The sequence below is a fragment of the Leptonotus elevatus genome, chromosome 4 (assembly GCF_054856555.1).
Source record: "Leptonotus elevatus isolate MCC_2025b chromosome 4, RoL_Lele_1.0, whole genome shotgun sequence".
In the NCBI taxonomy this organism is placed as follows: domain Eukaryota; kingdom Metazoa; phylum Chordata; class Actinopteri; order Syngnathiformes; family Syngnathidae; genus Leptonotus; species Leptonotus elevatus.
Window position 1 is genome coordinate 27,838,798 of NC_141242.1, and position 15,469 is coordinate 27,854,266.

The 15,469-nt window shown below is 37.9% G+C and overlaps 2 protein-coding genes across 14 annotated transcripts in view; one reads left to right on the forward strand and one right to left on the reverse strand.

Annotated features, from left to right (window-relative positions):
* LOC147176459 (aldo-keto reductase family 1 member B1) overlaps positions 1–972 on the reverse strand; it is a 32,603-nt gene extending 31,631 nt beyond the window's left edge. For 4 of the 9 annotated variants that reach the window (XM_086073090.1, XM_086073087.1, XM_086073086.1 and 1 more), the window contains exon 1: positions 203–962. Coding sequence is in view for 1 of the 9 variants with exons in the window: in XM_086073098.1 (XP_085929224.1) it covers positions 203–205 (3 nt within the window). In the remaining 8 variants the exon portion in view is untranslated. Of the gene's footprint in view, positions 1–202 lie in introns of all 9 variants that reach the window. The other 5 variants (XM_086073091.1, XM_086073089.1, XM_086073088.1 and 2 more) reach the window with 3 other exon arrangements.
* Positions 973–2,850: 1,878 nt separating this feature from the next.
* Positions 2,851–15,469, forward strand: part of wwp2 (WW domain containing E3 ubiquitin protein ligase 2) — a 119,967-nt gene continuing 107,348 nt past the window's right edge. For 3 of the 5 annotated variants that reach the window (XM_086072597.1, XM_086072600.1, XM_086072601.1), the window contains exons 1-5: positions 3,414–3,683; positions 4,127–4,211; positions 6,049–6,205; positions 10,717–10,838; positions 13,992–14,129. In XM_086072597.1, coding sequence (XP_085928723.1) covers positions 4,139–4,211; positions 6,049–6,205; positions 10,717–10,838; positions 13,992–14,129 — 490 coding nt within the window. In that variant the 5' untranslated portion in view covers positions 3,414–3,683; positions 4,127–4,138. Of the gene's footprint in view, positions 2,935–3,413; positions 3,684–4,126; positions 4,212–6,048; positions 6,206–10,716; positions 10,839–13,991; positions 14,130–15,469 lie in introns of those variants that run through there. The other 2 variants (XM_086072599.1, XM_086072602.1) reach the window with 2 other exon arrangements.

Here is a 15,469-nt window from a genome sequence, read left to right on the forward strand (position 1 = left end):
ACTTTGAATTTATTTGAACACGCAGAAATCAAGGAAATGATTTCCAACAGTATCATCACCAGCTTCTATCAAATCCCCCCGAGCGATTTTAACGGAACTGGCCAAAGCCAACATTCTAGCATTTCTCATCATTCGATCCACTTTTTTTACAATTTCGTCCGACTCTTCTACCATTCAAAGAAAATACAAAAGTCTCTCGTACCATTCTGTCTAGCGATAGCCGTTCATTCAAACAATTAATAGTTTTTCATTTTTCGTCGATGTTTTTCGGCATGGCTCCGACTGCAACCTCGGAACATTCTTAACTTGTGCATCCATGAATAAGTTCCGACTATGAACCGGAAGCACTTTTAGGTCAAACCATTCGGTGTCGCGGTCAAAACCGCCCTCCATTATTTATTTTAAGTATTCACCACTACAGTTAATATTCTATTCAAGTCGTATTAATATTTATCAATGCAGTGACGTCTCACTTGTAGTATGATAGTTCAATAGTTTAAATTTATTCGACAACGTTAAACAATCACACACTCGTCGTGTACAGTTCAACGTCGTAGTAAAAGCCAAACACAACGGAACGAACCAAACTCATAATTTAAACAATACTAATACACCTATTCACTCAGACCTCATGTACAATTCAGTTAAATTTATCAGACGAAAACCATCGCAGCGTTCTCGACAGACAGGACCTCCCTACGTGAATAAACGTCTCCACTTACCGTAATTAATTAGTTAGGCGCCTAGAAGATCCTGTCCGCCAAGAACCCAGCATCGTCGTGGGTCACCATCTGAAGGAAAATCGTTCTTTTGTTTTCCCGTGTTCATAATGTTGATTGTCAAACTCAGACAATGAGATCGGTGAAATCAGGATTTATTTTTACATAAGCTTATGGACACGTGAGATCGGCTGAACTCCGCCATTGTTCTCCCTCATGTGTGACGCTCCTCCTCTTGTTGTAAGCACTAGTACTCTTTCGTGACTTTTCAAACCCCTCCTCTCAGACAGTCACATGATACATCAATACACGTCACCAAACTTCCCCCTCCAGTCTTGTCCTCCTGGACCAGATAATTTATGGACAGAGCTCTGCGTGAACTTCCAAACATTCCTAATACATAGATAAAAAGAAACAACTTAGACATCTCTTTCCCAGAGAAGAGAACAATGGACTATAGATTGAATAACATATGAATTAACTGTTGTCTTATTATTACACAGCTCTAACTAAAATCAAAACGGTTAAAATATAAATCGAAACAGTAAAACAATGTTAATAATGTTAACACTAGCTCATCAGGTGCATGGCCAGTCGACTAATTTATGCTCACTTGTTTGTGCCAGGCTACTTCACAACAAAATAATTACAGGTAGGACAGACAATACAATTTCACTGGATTCATGTGTTAGTAACACTTACCCTAAATGCAGAAATGATGCATGCATAGAGTCTGTTGTTATTTGAAGTGAGCAAGCATCCCATCGACCAGAAGTTAGCCCGAGCCACTAACAGAAATGGCTAGTGGGCCTTCAATAAAATCATTGAAAATATTTATCTGTCAATGTCCTCTATTATACAATACCTTAGGTCTACTGTTTTGATCTTAAATTCCTGTGTAATTCGTCCTGTTTTCCTCACGTAGATCTCAAAAGCTGACAGCTTGTTTCGCACATGCGCAATGAGAAATCAAGTTGTGTTAGTTCCGAGAGCGATGTCCGCTGCGATGTCATTTTTTCCTCTCCCGGATTGAGCCCACTCAGTGGGCCGAGCCAGTTCCGAATACTGTAAATTCCAACGTATTGGCAAATTTGTGGGCATGTGATAGTGTCATTTCACTCACCACGGAGCTGGTTACATTACAGTGTGTGTGCATCAACCTGCGTTAGTCCTGAATATTTCCGCTTTAATTTGATACCTACACAGTGGTATAAATTAATAATTAAATCATATTTAATGTTAAAATTAATAATAAAAATATCCCAAAATTTCTCAGCTCGCATATATGTCACTCCAGCATGCCCACTCTTCGCCACTGATCACTGATCTCTGAAGTGAAAATGTGCCCAATTTTCTCCGGAACTTTTTTTTGCACGTTTGAAACAAATAGTGAGTTTTTTAAATGAATGAATTATTTTTTCACCATTAGATGGTGCTAAATATTACAAACTGTCCCTTTAAGCTAAAAATAATCTGTCCAACCTCTTTAAAAAAAATCTGACTTTTTTTTTTTGAACATATAAACATGAAGAAAACACAAAACACATTACAAGTATAAAATCTAAGTTGAAGTAAAAAGAAAAACAAGAACAGGAAGAAAAAGAGTTTATATTTAGGAGGGTCCTACCCCTTATTCGTTTTATGTTGATACAATAATAAGGTTACTGTATTTCAGCAAAAAAAAAGGATAAACAAGTGCACTTTAACATACGCACATTTGCCAGCAACATATGTACATGAAATTCACAGGCATATACCATAATACATTTATATGAATCATATCCTCATACTCACATATACAATTTTCATTACACTCATACAGATACATCCAAAGAAATTACAGCATATATACAATTTTAACAGATCATGTCTGATTTATTTATTTATTTTTAAAACTTTGCTTTTAAACAATGTTTTAAATTCAGCAAGTGACTGACATATTTTCAGGTAAATTCCAAAATTATTCCACAAATTAACACCTTTTAAAGAAACTCACCGTTGCTTAATATTTGTTCTTGTTTAAAAACAAAATTGTAGACACTTGTACCCCTTATGTTATAAGGGCCAACTCTAATTTCAATGTTGTTGGTGTAGAACATCCCTATTTATAACATCCCAGTGTGGCGCACAGCTGATAAATGATAGATCATGTGGTTTTGCAACTGTGGCGGAAATGAAAGTTCACTGGCTACACCAGCGGATCACCACCTAAAAGGTAATGAAAAACGAGTCTACATTTGAATCATTGTTCGTGTGTGAATACACGCACGCACACATTTCCTTTTGAAGTACGCGACCGCTGGGTCCACTTAAGCTATTTTCAGAAGTTTAGTCAGAGCAGGTTATATGGACGCATTTTCCTTATACCCCACAAAGCTTGCTGCTAGCTAACAGTTAGCCTCTTGCAGGTCAATTTTGTAACAATGGTCAATGTACCGGAAAAGGCAGTGATTTTCCCTTCAAAATAAATGCAACATATCGCTCTCACAACATTATATAATTTGTTCTGTAGCAAATTACATCGCTTTGCTCATAATATAATATTAGAAAGAACACTGTTTTGTTTCAGAACATAATTTTTCACGTGAATATTAAGCAATTTTAATATATAAATATGGAATTATTATGATCGTGAAAAACACACCGGTAACGGGAATGCCTTCTGCCCTTTACTTTACTGTAATGCATAGAAACGCCTTTATCGTCTTCCGTGTTTATTTTATGCGTAACAGTCAAGGGTATTTATATTACGTAGCTTTGGTTAGGTAGTATGATTAGGTGATCCACGGAACAGTTATTTCACCACTGCGCATTTGTTGTTACTGAACGCAGTGTAGTCGTTTAGCTTGTATCATTTCGTGATCTAAAGAATTGTTCTTTTATTTTTATGTATGTATTTATTATTATTATTTTTATTTGCGTAAGCGTTACCCCCTTTCGTCCTGAACCAGGAATACACTTGAGGTAGTTTTTAATGCAACTATTTTAAATTGGTTTTAAATTGTGACCTCCGGTAGCACATCACCCTGCCCTATATAGTCCCACACCGATGTGCCAGTTGTAGTCACCTTGGCACGTACTCTGCAGCAAGAAATGTTTCACTGATATTGCAGTGTAATTCCGATTTGCTGGGAAGTTTTCTAATTCCACCCCATAAATTTAAACTAGAGTGACGATGTATATTGTCTTTGTAGTCCCTAAGTACCAGTCAGCATGCATATCTAAGTTTGCACAATGTGATGTTGTAAATCTTGTCTCAAGGTATTTACACTGTATCACATAAGTCTGAAGGTCGAACAATTGGTCTTTGCCTTCATGGAGTTAAAACATTTTTGATGGCCTGCTAAATGTTGTTCGTCTCTTCTTTGTGATATGATGCAGTGAAAATGTGACAATATGTGTTTCAGTGGTCTAATGTCATGGCATCTTCCACTGTGATCAGACCTGGTGTCCTTGTCCACTCTACTGAAAAGTCTCAGTTGATTTTAAAAGGTAATAATCTCTTAATTCTTAAACGTACCATGCCACAATTTTGACCTTTCATGTTCTTTTACCCGGTTTGTAAGATAATTTTGGGTTGGAAATGAGCAGGATACCAATTGTTAAGCGCTTTGTTTTCTGTTGGACAGATATGCCTATGATTTTGAATGAGACATTTTTCATAAAATAACCCATAAATGGAGCAATCATTAATGCATATTTTTAGACTTTACACGATCATGATTGTTGGGCCCGATCACGATCGCCGATAAGCGATTACATTTTTTTTTTTTTTTAATAATTCTGATAACAAGTCCGATCATAAGATGGAGCAACATGTCTGTTCAAATAACTTCTTTAATTACTGTTAATTTGGAGAAAAAATAATAATAAATTGGCTTTTTACACATTCAGGATTTAGGGGTCAATCAGCAAGAAAAAAAAAGATACCAATTCAATCAGAAGATGGAGAACTATATTTAGTTAAACAATTTGTATATTTACTCTACAGTCTAACCCCTAAACTAAAAAAAATATATTAACACAAACGCTGATAAACAATAAATAAAACGTGTAATGTTTACAACATCTTACATGTTTACAACATCTCTTGTGCATGCATCTCAAATGCATGAAACTCGCCAGTCATTCAAGTGGCCAGTTTTTTCTAAAACTAATGCTATACTATTGCTATCTTGGTTCAACACATCCATACGCTTAACTTACCAGCTACGTGGCTTCACATTCTGTTGATGCTGCCAAAGCTGGCTGTTTTTATCTGCTCAGGATGCTGTCTGATGCCGTTTGGCTCTAGCAAAAATTCCCCCCTATCTACTTAAACTGTATAGTGTGCCGGCTGTGGCTCAGGGGTAGAGCCGGTCGTCCAGTAACTGGAAAACAATGGAAATGGAAAACAATGACCGAATGGGTAACATAATACAACAACAATTAACCAATTTTTTTAAAGCACCATACAAATAAAAAAGTACGAAATAAACACCCATCACTGGTTAATGAAAAGCAATCGGCGGAAAAAATGCTTTTGTAATACACTTTAATGCAAAATTTAAATGAATCTGATTAGTTGATTAATCGATTGAATAATCGATAGATTAATCAATTCTAAAAATATTCGATAGTGACAGCACTAAATTATTATTTTATACATTTATTCTGTAGTGCAATACAAAGTGAAAATTCAAATTTGAACTACAGCTGTCAAAATTAATCGATTAATCGACAAGTAATCAATTATCAAATTAATCAACAACTATTTAAATAATCGAGTAAACGTTTGGAGCCATTTTTTAAATTTAAAATTGTCCAAAATCTCAGATTTCAGCATATCAACAGTAATTGTTCACTGATTTCTGTAGTTGTTCATGAAAGAAGACTGATTATCTTCTGTGTTTAATCAAAATAAGACATTTGCAGACATTTTTATTTTGAAAAACAATGACCAAACCGGTAACATAGTACAACATCAATCTCCCTTTTTTTTAATCACTATATGAATACAAAGTATGAAATAAACACCAATCACTGCTTAATAAACAACATAATCCAAATAAAGTAATTATGGAAAAAAAAAATTATGTACTTAAATGCAAAATTAAAATGAATCAGATTAGTCGATTGAATAATCGATAAATTAATTGATTCTAAAAATATTTGATAGTGACAGCAATAGTAATGTTTATTTAATCATAAATGTTTATTGTATGATGTTAAATTTGTGTTCTTTTTTTGGAGCAATGACCAAAGAGAAATATGAAGATATAATAATATATTGACTGAGTTGTTTATCTACAAAAAGATTGCCCCAATAACCTTATCAATGTGCTCCTAGTGGTGTCTGCGAAGCCTCAATCTCCCAAGCTGCCAACCCGTCACTCTCGGCTCAGCTCCTTTGTAGAGGTGACTGCAGATGGCCTTTCCAGTGAAACCAAAAAGACAGCCAAGCGCAGTGGACACTTTGAGCTGAAGTGGAATGAAGATCTCAGTCTGTAAGAAACAATATACGCTTTCTGTATTATAGAAAACCCAAGGGCTGTGTAAGTGACTGGCGTAAATCCTGAGTAGTGCGTGGTGTAACTCAGATGCAGGTTAGGCCCTATGTTGGTGATTGAACAGATGAGCACAGGCAAGCAGATCTGAGAGAGGGAGGGCTGTGCCGCTCTGGGAGTGACCGCAGCAAACTTCACTCATGGTCAATCAAAGTGGCACATTCACTTTGAGGTTATTTAAGGGAAATTACCATTTGTGAAAAAGTTTTTGATTTTTGAGTCCAACTTAAGGCCAATGAAAAATGTGAGCAAAAAAAAAAAAATGTTGCATTTATATTTTTGTTCACTGTATATCCTTCAGCCACATTGTCCAGCCCAGTCAGTAATATGCCTCACTGTCTTGTGGAATTGTACTTGAAAGAACTTTGATGACCAAATTGTTAATCATTTGCAAGTCATTATGGTTCTTAACATTTTTTACCTTGGGGCCCAGCTTTTCCTGTAAAAAGTGGCCCATTCAGAAATTATGACTTATGTTAACTTATTATTGTTTGTATATAATAACTAAATTAAATCTAGTTAATATTTATAAAATCAGTATCAAGTAACATGATATAATGTGGTCATCAATGACATTTATTTATGTGTAAACACTGACGCACAATAAGATGCCCAACAAGCAAAGAATTCCGGAATCAACTTCTCCGTTTTTGTGTGCATTTATGTGGATTTTTTTAAACAAACGAGGGAGTGTAATCAGATTGATATTGTGATTCACTCAAGGGAGTTTTTCACATTAACAATGTGGGACTGCTCAATGGTGATTTGCTAGTGAAAGGCGGGGCATTCTGTACAATACTGGTTTCGTCACAGCTGCATGTCCCGCCTTAAACGACGCCCGATTGGTCGGTTGGTTGAAAATTGAACCGCGAGAGCAGTTCAAGATGGATTCTCGTAGTGTTTGTGAACAAATACCGCGAAAATTCAGCTTGCTGGCAAGGTTCGAGGCAGCAGTGTGGACAGATTTTTTTTTCTACACGGGGAGGAGGAGAAATATTCGGTATTAAAAATACCCCGCTACATCTGTACAAAGCCTCAATTGAAAGCTGCCTGCGGCAGTTGTGGCCCAGTGGGGCCCACTGTTACAAAACTGAAATGTGGCCCACTAGATGGCGCTTGCGCAGTTAAAGTGATAGTTCTTTTTTTAATTTTTAATTTACATGAATCTGTATGGCCTCCTCACCGACTTAGCCCTGACAGCGTCCTGTGACCCGAGATCTGGTCCGGTTTTGGTTGAGACGAAAGTAGTCCGGCTAATTGGCTGGGGGTCACAGGCATTATTTTTCTGTTCATATCACTGCATCCAGCTGACAGACGCGCACAAATCAAGTTGCTTGAAAGTTTTTACCTGATGCGAGAGCGCTAATGGAGAGCTCGAGCGATTAGTATATAATGTTATGATTGTATAAACTTTATAAGATAGTGTAACTAAGGTGTGTTGTGTGTTCCTGTGTTGCACATTCTGTTTTGTATTTTTGTGTCTCTAAGCTCTAAGCCTACATACTGTACTGTATAACTTTCATTACAAGCTTAAACCCTCAACTTCTGAAGGACAGAATAGATATGTTTCATCTAGATTAATGAAAATTGGGAGGCATATCTGTCAGCCTAAGACCTTCAAAAAAGTATTTTGTAGCATTTTGCTCAACCAAATAAGAAGTTTGCCAGCGATGTGCACGCGCCCAGAGTGCAGAGACGTTAGTGGTAGTTTTAATGTGCATTGCTTATCATAAATAGACCCTATCAAATTTTTGTGATGAGATCTTACCTGTTTAGCAAGAAGAAAGCAAGCTGTGGGTCCCGTTTCATCCTCTTTCTTTATGCGTTCCTCTCCTGGATACCAAACCTGCCCATCACCTCTGTTCTTCTAGGAATGCTCTGCATCACTTCGTCAAGGTCCAGCCAAAAGTTCTCCTTCTCCTCCAGCTCACATCCTACCTGTGGCGCATACCCACTAACAACATTGATCATCACACCTTCGATTCCTAGCTTTAGACTCATCACTCTGACTTTTTTTTTTTTTTACCTCCAGGACGTTCCTAACAAACGCCCCTTTCACGACTTTTACTCCATTTCTCTTCCTATCTACACCATGATAGAATAACTTGAAAAACTGCTCCTAAACACCTGGTCTCCTGAACACACAGTCCACCTTCCTCCTCTGCATCATGTCAACCAACTCTTTACCTTTTCCTGTCATAGTTCCAACATTCAAAGTCCTTACTCTGTCCTACACTCTTGGTGTTCCTCTTCTCTTTCTTCCTACGAACACACCTTCCTCCTCTCCTTCTTCAACCAACAGTAGTCCAGTTTCCACCGGCAACCTGTAGGTCAATAGCACTGATGGCAGTCATTGTTAACCCGGGCCTCCCCGATCCAGTATGGAATTCATATATTTGGTTTGCATGTTTGGTTTTAAGTTTTAAGTTGGATGCCCTTCCTGACACAACCCTCTGTTTTTATCCGGGCTTGGGACTGGCACAAGAAAACACTGGCTTGTGTCCCCTTGCGGCTACATTACAATTCTTAAAACGTGTGGGTAAAAAATATGGTTATTTTAACACTACAATATTGCGACATGCACCTTTCGTAATTGTATGTTTCACCTAGAGCCACGAAAATTTGAAGGCATATGTAGCAGCCCCCATAAGCTGTATGCTAAACCCAACATTTTGAATTTATTTTGAGAATTGAGCACTTTTTTGGCCTTTTACAGAGGACATATTTTAATGAATACTCATGAAACTTTGCACACACAAAAGGCCTGGCACAAACATTTATATTTTAGAGGGTTCTATGTGATAGTACACCAACGTGGCCAGGGTTGTGAGGGCCCTTTAAAGCTGCTCGCAGCTCAAGTTATTTATTTATTTTTGATAAGATTAAACTCATAAAACTGTGGTGTTGAGTGTGATGCGGTTGAAATTTTGGTGCACCTAACTTTTGTGTTTAGAAGTTACTCTATAGCTCTGATTTATTACTTGGTAATACTTATTAAACATTGCAATTTAGCTTTTTGTTGTTCTTTTTTTGTACTGTCTTGACCAGAGTGCAGAGACGTTAGTGGTAGTTTTAATGTGCATTGCTTATCATAAATAGACCCTATCAAATTTTTGTGATGAGATCTTACCTGTTTAGCAAGAAGAAAGCAAGCTGTGGGTCCCGTTTCATCCTCTTTCTTTATGCGTTCCTCTCCTGGATACCAAACCTGCCCATCACCTCTGTTCTTCTAGGAATGCTCTGCATCACTTCGTCAAGGTCCAGCCAAAAGTTCTCCTTCTCCTCCAGCTCACATCCTACCTGTGGCGCATACCCACTAACAACATTGATCATCACACCTTCGATTCCTAGCTTTAGACTCATCACTCTGACTTTTTTTTTTTTTTACCTCCAGGACGTTCCTAACAAACGCCCCTTTCACGACTTTTACTCCATTTCTCTTCCTATCTACACCATGATAGAATAACTTGAAAAACTGCTCCTAAACACCTGGTCTCCTGAACACACAGTCCACCTTCCTCCTCTGCATCATGTCAACCAACTCTTTACCTTTTCCTGTCATAGTTCCAACATTCAAAGTCCTTACTCTGTCCTACACTCTTGGTGTTCCTCTTCTCTTTCTTCCTACGAACACACCTTCCTCCTCTCCTTCTTCAACCAACAGTAGTCCAGTTTCCACCGGCAACCTGTAGGTCAATAGCACTGATGGCAGTCATTGTTAACCCGGGCCTCCCCGATCCAGTATGGAATTCATATATTTGGTTTGCATGTTTGGTTTTAAGTTTTAAGTTGGATGCCCTTCCTGACACAACCCTCTGTTTTTATCCGGGCTTGGGACTGGCACAAGAAAACACTGGCTTGTGTCCCCTTGCGGCTACATTACAATTCTTAAAACGTGTGGGTAAAAAATATGGTTATTTTAACACTACAATATTGCGACATGCACCTTTCGTAATTGTATGTTTCACCTAGAGCCACGAAAATTTGAAGGCATATGTAGCAGCCCCCATAAGCTGTATGCTAAACCCAACATTTTGAATTTATTTTGAGAATTGAGCACTTTTTTGGCCTTTTACAGAGGACATATTTTAATGAATACTCATGAAACTTTGCACACACAAAAGGCCTGGCACAAACATTTATATTTTAGAGGGTTCTATGTGATAGTACACCAACGTGGCCAGGGTTGTGAGGGCCCTTTAAAGCTGCTCGCAGCTCAAGTTATTTATTTATTTTTGATAAGATTAAACTCATAAAACTGTGGTGTTGAGTGTGATGCGGTTGAAATTTTGGTGCACCTAACTTTTGTGTTTAGAAGTTACTCTATAGCTCTGATTTATTACTTGGTAATACTTATTAAACATTGCAATTTAGCTTTTTGTTGTTCTTTTTTTGTACTGTCTTGACCACATTGAGTTTAAATTATTTATTTTTTCCCCCACATTGTCCAGGAATGTGACACCTCAGAGTCGTCTGGATCTGAAGCTGTGGAGCTGCCACACCCTGAGGAAAGAGTTACTGGGCAGCGCTACAATAGATTTGCTGGACACATTGCACATGCACAATGGCAAGAGTAAGGACGCAGTTAATAACTCATGTGCACACTTCAATCTCACACTATATATATGTGACCAGCTCTGGCAAAAGGGTCCTCGTGTGCCATAAAAATCCAAATTGAGATATTCATATATTCAAATTCTGCACTTAATTCCCTTTAAAATGATAAAATCGACAAAATTTTGACCAAAGTTCTTCTTAGCCACGGAAGCTCACCTGCATCCTGCGTATATACATGATCACGTTTGTGCCTTGTAGCAGACTGTGCTCAAAGCTGGCCCTTTTTTGTCCAGTTTCCATCCCAATTTTGTCGTATGCGAACATTAAATGTCCGCCGGGTCGAGCATGACGTGACCCTCCACCACTCCACTCCTCCCCTTTGTCTAGAAACTGTTGAGTGTTCGTCCCTGAAGGGAAGATAAAAGGTAATAGTCGCTGTTCCAGTAAAAAAGTCAGGGCTCCTTGTACTCATCTGGGCATTGGTGGAGCATGCATGATGTAGAAAAAGCTTTAGGATTGCCTTTTTGAACTGCACATGGCACCTTTAAATTACTGGTGGAGCATGTCTCGATGGTGTATACCGCCATCTACTGCGGCACATCACTCTCAATATTCACAAAAGAAGACCTGATGGAAACGGACATATGTTGCATGTCCATTTTGTGCATTGTCAGTAAATTCTCTTATAATTTTTTGAAACAGTTGGATAGAAACCCAGCTACTGTCACCTGCATTAAATTTCTAAGATATTTTATTGTACTGTATAACTTTACAGAAGAAATGAGGTAATACGTTTTATTGGATGAGTGCTGATTGAATTTAAAACATATTTGCTGCTCCGAACTGCACACATACTGTACGTGATAAATTGCAATAATTGTAGTTTACTCATGACAATCAAGTAAGCTACAAGACATCATTTGAGACCTGCAATTAGGGGTGTAAAAATTAACGCATTAATATTGCGTTAATTTTAAGTTCCTTTCACAGCACTTTTTTTTTTTACGCTCTATTAACCACCGCCCCTTATTTGGAAAGCCTCTACTAAGGGAATTCCAGTCGCAACGCAGCATAAACGTCCACGTGAAAATTACCTAAAATAAATGCGCTGTACTGAACTGGAGCTAAAATACGCAATGTTTAAGGGGCAGAATATTAGAGTGGAGGAGCCATTTGGACTGTATAGTACTACCACCGGTTCACTGCTTTGAAAGCACTGAGCTAGGTTGCCACAGCTCTCCAAGAGGTGTCCATGGGCACTCTCAACTGATCACTTGATCTTTAGATGTGAAGCATACTTTATTCAGCAACTCCAGAAAATAGCTTGTAAGTGTTAAAGTGTAACACATCGATGTGTTCTTTCTGGTTCGCTTGCAGTAAAGCGGCATCACTTTACAATGCGCATCTGAAAACTGAAAATGAGTCACTATAACACAATTTAGCAGTAATAAATTACGTAAATAATAATGCATATTTTTGTGGGGACTGGTGTCAAGTTGTATTTCCAAATTTTAAAAATGTGCATAAGTTTGCTAGTTACTTCATGTTAAAAATTAGATAGCTCTTAATATGAAAAGAACCCATCGATCTTTTATGGTTCTTTTGTAGTTAAGTTGCGTCATATTACAATGCACATCCGTATTGAACTAAACAAAATAAAAGCATTCAACGATGTGCAAAGGAGTCACTGTAACACAATTTAGCAGTAATAAATTAAATAACAATGCATATATTTGTGGGGACTGGGGTCAAGTTGTATTTTACAGTTTAAAAAAATGTGCAGAATTTCCCAAGTTACTTTATGTTAAAAATTAGTCAGCTCTTAATATGAAAAGAAAAATGCACTGAGCTGTCACCATTGTCTTACAAATGCAATTATGCCATGTAATGACAGAAAAATGACCAACACAAATCAATGTCACACTTTTTTTTTTTAACTACAGTTCATATTTTTCATTTTAAAACAATTTTATGATTTTTGTATGAAATTATTGTAACAATGACTAAAATGCAACCATATTTCTCTTAGGTAATTTTTTTCCCCTCACTTTTATGTTAACAACAGTATGACAAATTAGGGGGAAAATTATTGTACATTTGGGACCCGCACCGGCAAAATGGTCCAGATGTTGGAAAGTGGCAAGTCCTGTAATTCAGCAAATAGAGCATTAGATTGATAATGTCGATTTTGAGATTTCTCCAAAAATAGCCTCCTTGAGGTCTCCATTTTTATTTCCCAACAGCACAAAAGTTAAAATTGTAGTAAAAATTTATGAAAATACGCAATTATTAGCACAAGTGCGTCGTTAGCCAACATGTTTATTAACCGACTTAAGCTAGCAACGTGTCTCGGAATAACCCTGAGTTCCTCGTGTAACAGGAACACCTCGAACGTTAAGACAAAAACGAGCTCAGAATAGATTAAACATGACAAAATAACACTATTTAAACACAAAACATACTTACCCATGGTAGAAGAGCCATAGTAGAAGTCCCAGAAATAATGTGCAAAAGCATATCAATGTGACAACAGGCAAGTGTGGCTGTTGTTTACCAATAGGACTCTATAAACACAGTTGTTATCGCGTGAACTCAACTCTCCAGCGTGAACCCCCGTCATCTTGTGGTCTGGTGGGTGCAGATTTCCGGACATGGACAGCTCACGCAACGCACGCTGTGTGAATTGTAGTCCGTGCGGATGCCGTACGGAAAACGCACCGCGTTGGTTCCGCAGTCGGTGTGAATTAGGCATAACTCTCCCGGTCGCCTGTTGTTTCTTTAGGAACGCTATGAAGCTTAACTTGCTTTTTTTTTTATAGGCGTTTCACATTGCTCGGTAGAGAGCCAGCCGCCAATTTTGATTTTTTGGCACATGAGGACCCTTTTGCCAGAGCCGGTCACATTTTATTGTAAATTTAGGCATACATTTAAATATAAAATGTGCGATTAATTTGCGATTAATCGTCAGTTATTTATTGAAGTCATACGATTAATTACGATTAAAATTTTGTAATCACCTGACACCTCTACCTGTCATACTGTGATTTGCTTTGTGATGATCACTTTTGACCTTCCATTTCCCCATACTGCACAAATTTCTTCTCGTTACAAACGCTTTTGCTACTGTCATAACCACTTGTCTGTTTGTTACTGTCTTTCCTCTATCTAGTGGAGAATGTCCAACTAAGCCTGGTGCTACAGACTGAAAACAAAGGCTCAATTGTAGTTGGAGGCGAGCTCAACGTCTGTCTGGATGGCATGGTTGTTGATCTAGGCTCACTGCCCAATTGTAGCACAGCAGCAGACAGTGAGTCCCGCCCTTTCCATACATACAGTACAAGCGCTCACAAGCACATACAGTACAGGTACCCATTTTCATGGGGTGAGAGATAATGTAATCATTTTTACATACTCGTCTGAATGAGTATGCGGCCTCAGAGTGTGGCTTCAATTGAAGTGAAAAAGCACCATAAGCAGTGATTCTCGGGTGTTAATACTCTTGGAGCAGCCAATTTCACACAGAAGGCATTCTGCCTCTGTTACTTCTAATACTACTAACACGCACCTTCTTTGGTACTGTACTAACAAGATACATGGCAAGTCTTAATGCTAAAACATCAAATATACACCAACATGCAGGGGTAGGGGACTGCACCACCTGCCCCTTTTCCCTGGATGCCTAAAGTGCCCTTTTGTAATTTTTTCTGTGTCTGTGTTTGTATGTGTGCTGAAAATAATGGGTTAAGATTAAACGTATTAGCAGAGGTGTATGGAGCCACAACACTGACAATAAGATTTGGTATTGAAAAAAAAATTAATTGTGGAAAAAGTTGCATTGACATTGAAACAAGTATTGGCATTGTAAAACAAGTATTGGCATTGTAAAAGGTTGTATTGAAAAATAAAATACAGACATTAAAAAAACACAATTTTCTTTAAGCATATTTTTTTGTATTATAATGTCTTTTTCTATGCCAATCTGCTTCTTTTTTTTTAAGTGTCACAGGTTTTCAGTTTCAACTATCTGGTTTTCAGTTTCACTTCTCTTTTTTCAGTTTCAACTTATTGCCAGTGTTCTAACGTGGGGGCGGGGTTGTGGTTGGTGGCGGGGCTTTGAGCACGAGAACACCTTCCAGCTTTTTAGGAGAGGAGAGAGGAGAGCGTTGTTGGCTAAAGGCAATACTCATGGATACAAGTTTACCAGGAAGTTAGGAACTCTTAAACCGCCTGTAAATCTGTTTTTTTCTACATATAACCTTGTGGCGTTAGTGTTAATGTTTCTGTAGTAAACCAGTTAGCAGTTAGCTAATTTACCATGACATGATGCATAAAGTAATTTCAAACATGGTGGTTTTAATGACACAACTAACATATATAACCACATATTACCTTGTGGCAAATAACATAATATATAACCACATATAATATTGTGGTTTAGGAGGGAATTCAGGTATTGTCTTTAGCCGACAGAGGGCGCGCTCTCCTCTCTCCTCTCCTGAAAAATTGGAAGGCGTTTTCTCGCTCAAAGCCCCGCCCCCAACCACAACACTGCCAATAAGTTGAAACTGAAAAAAAGAGAAGTGAAACTGAAAACCAGAGTTGAAACTGAAAAGCTGTGACACCCGAAAAAAAGAGTGTAAACAAAAT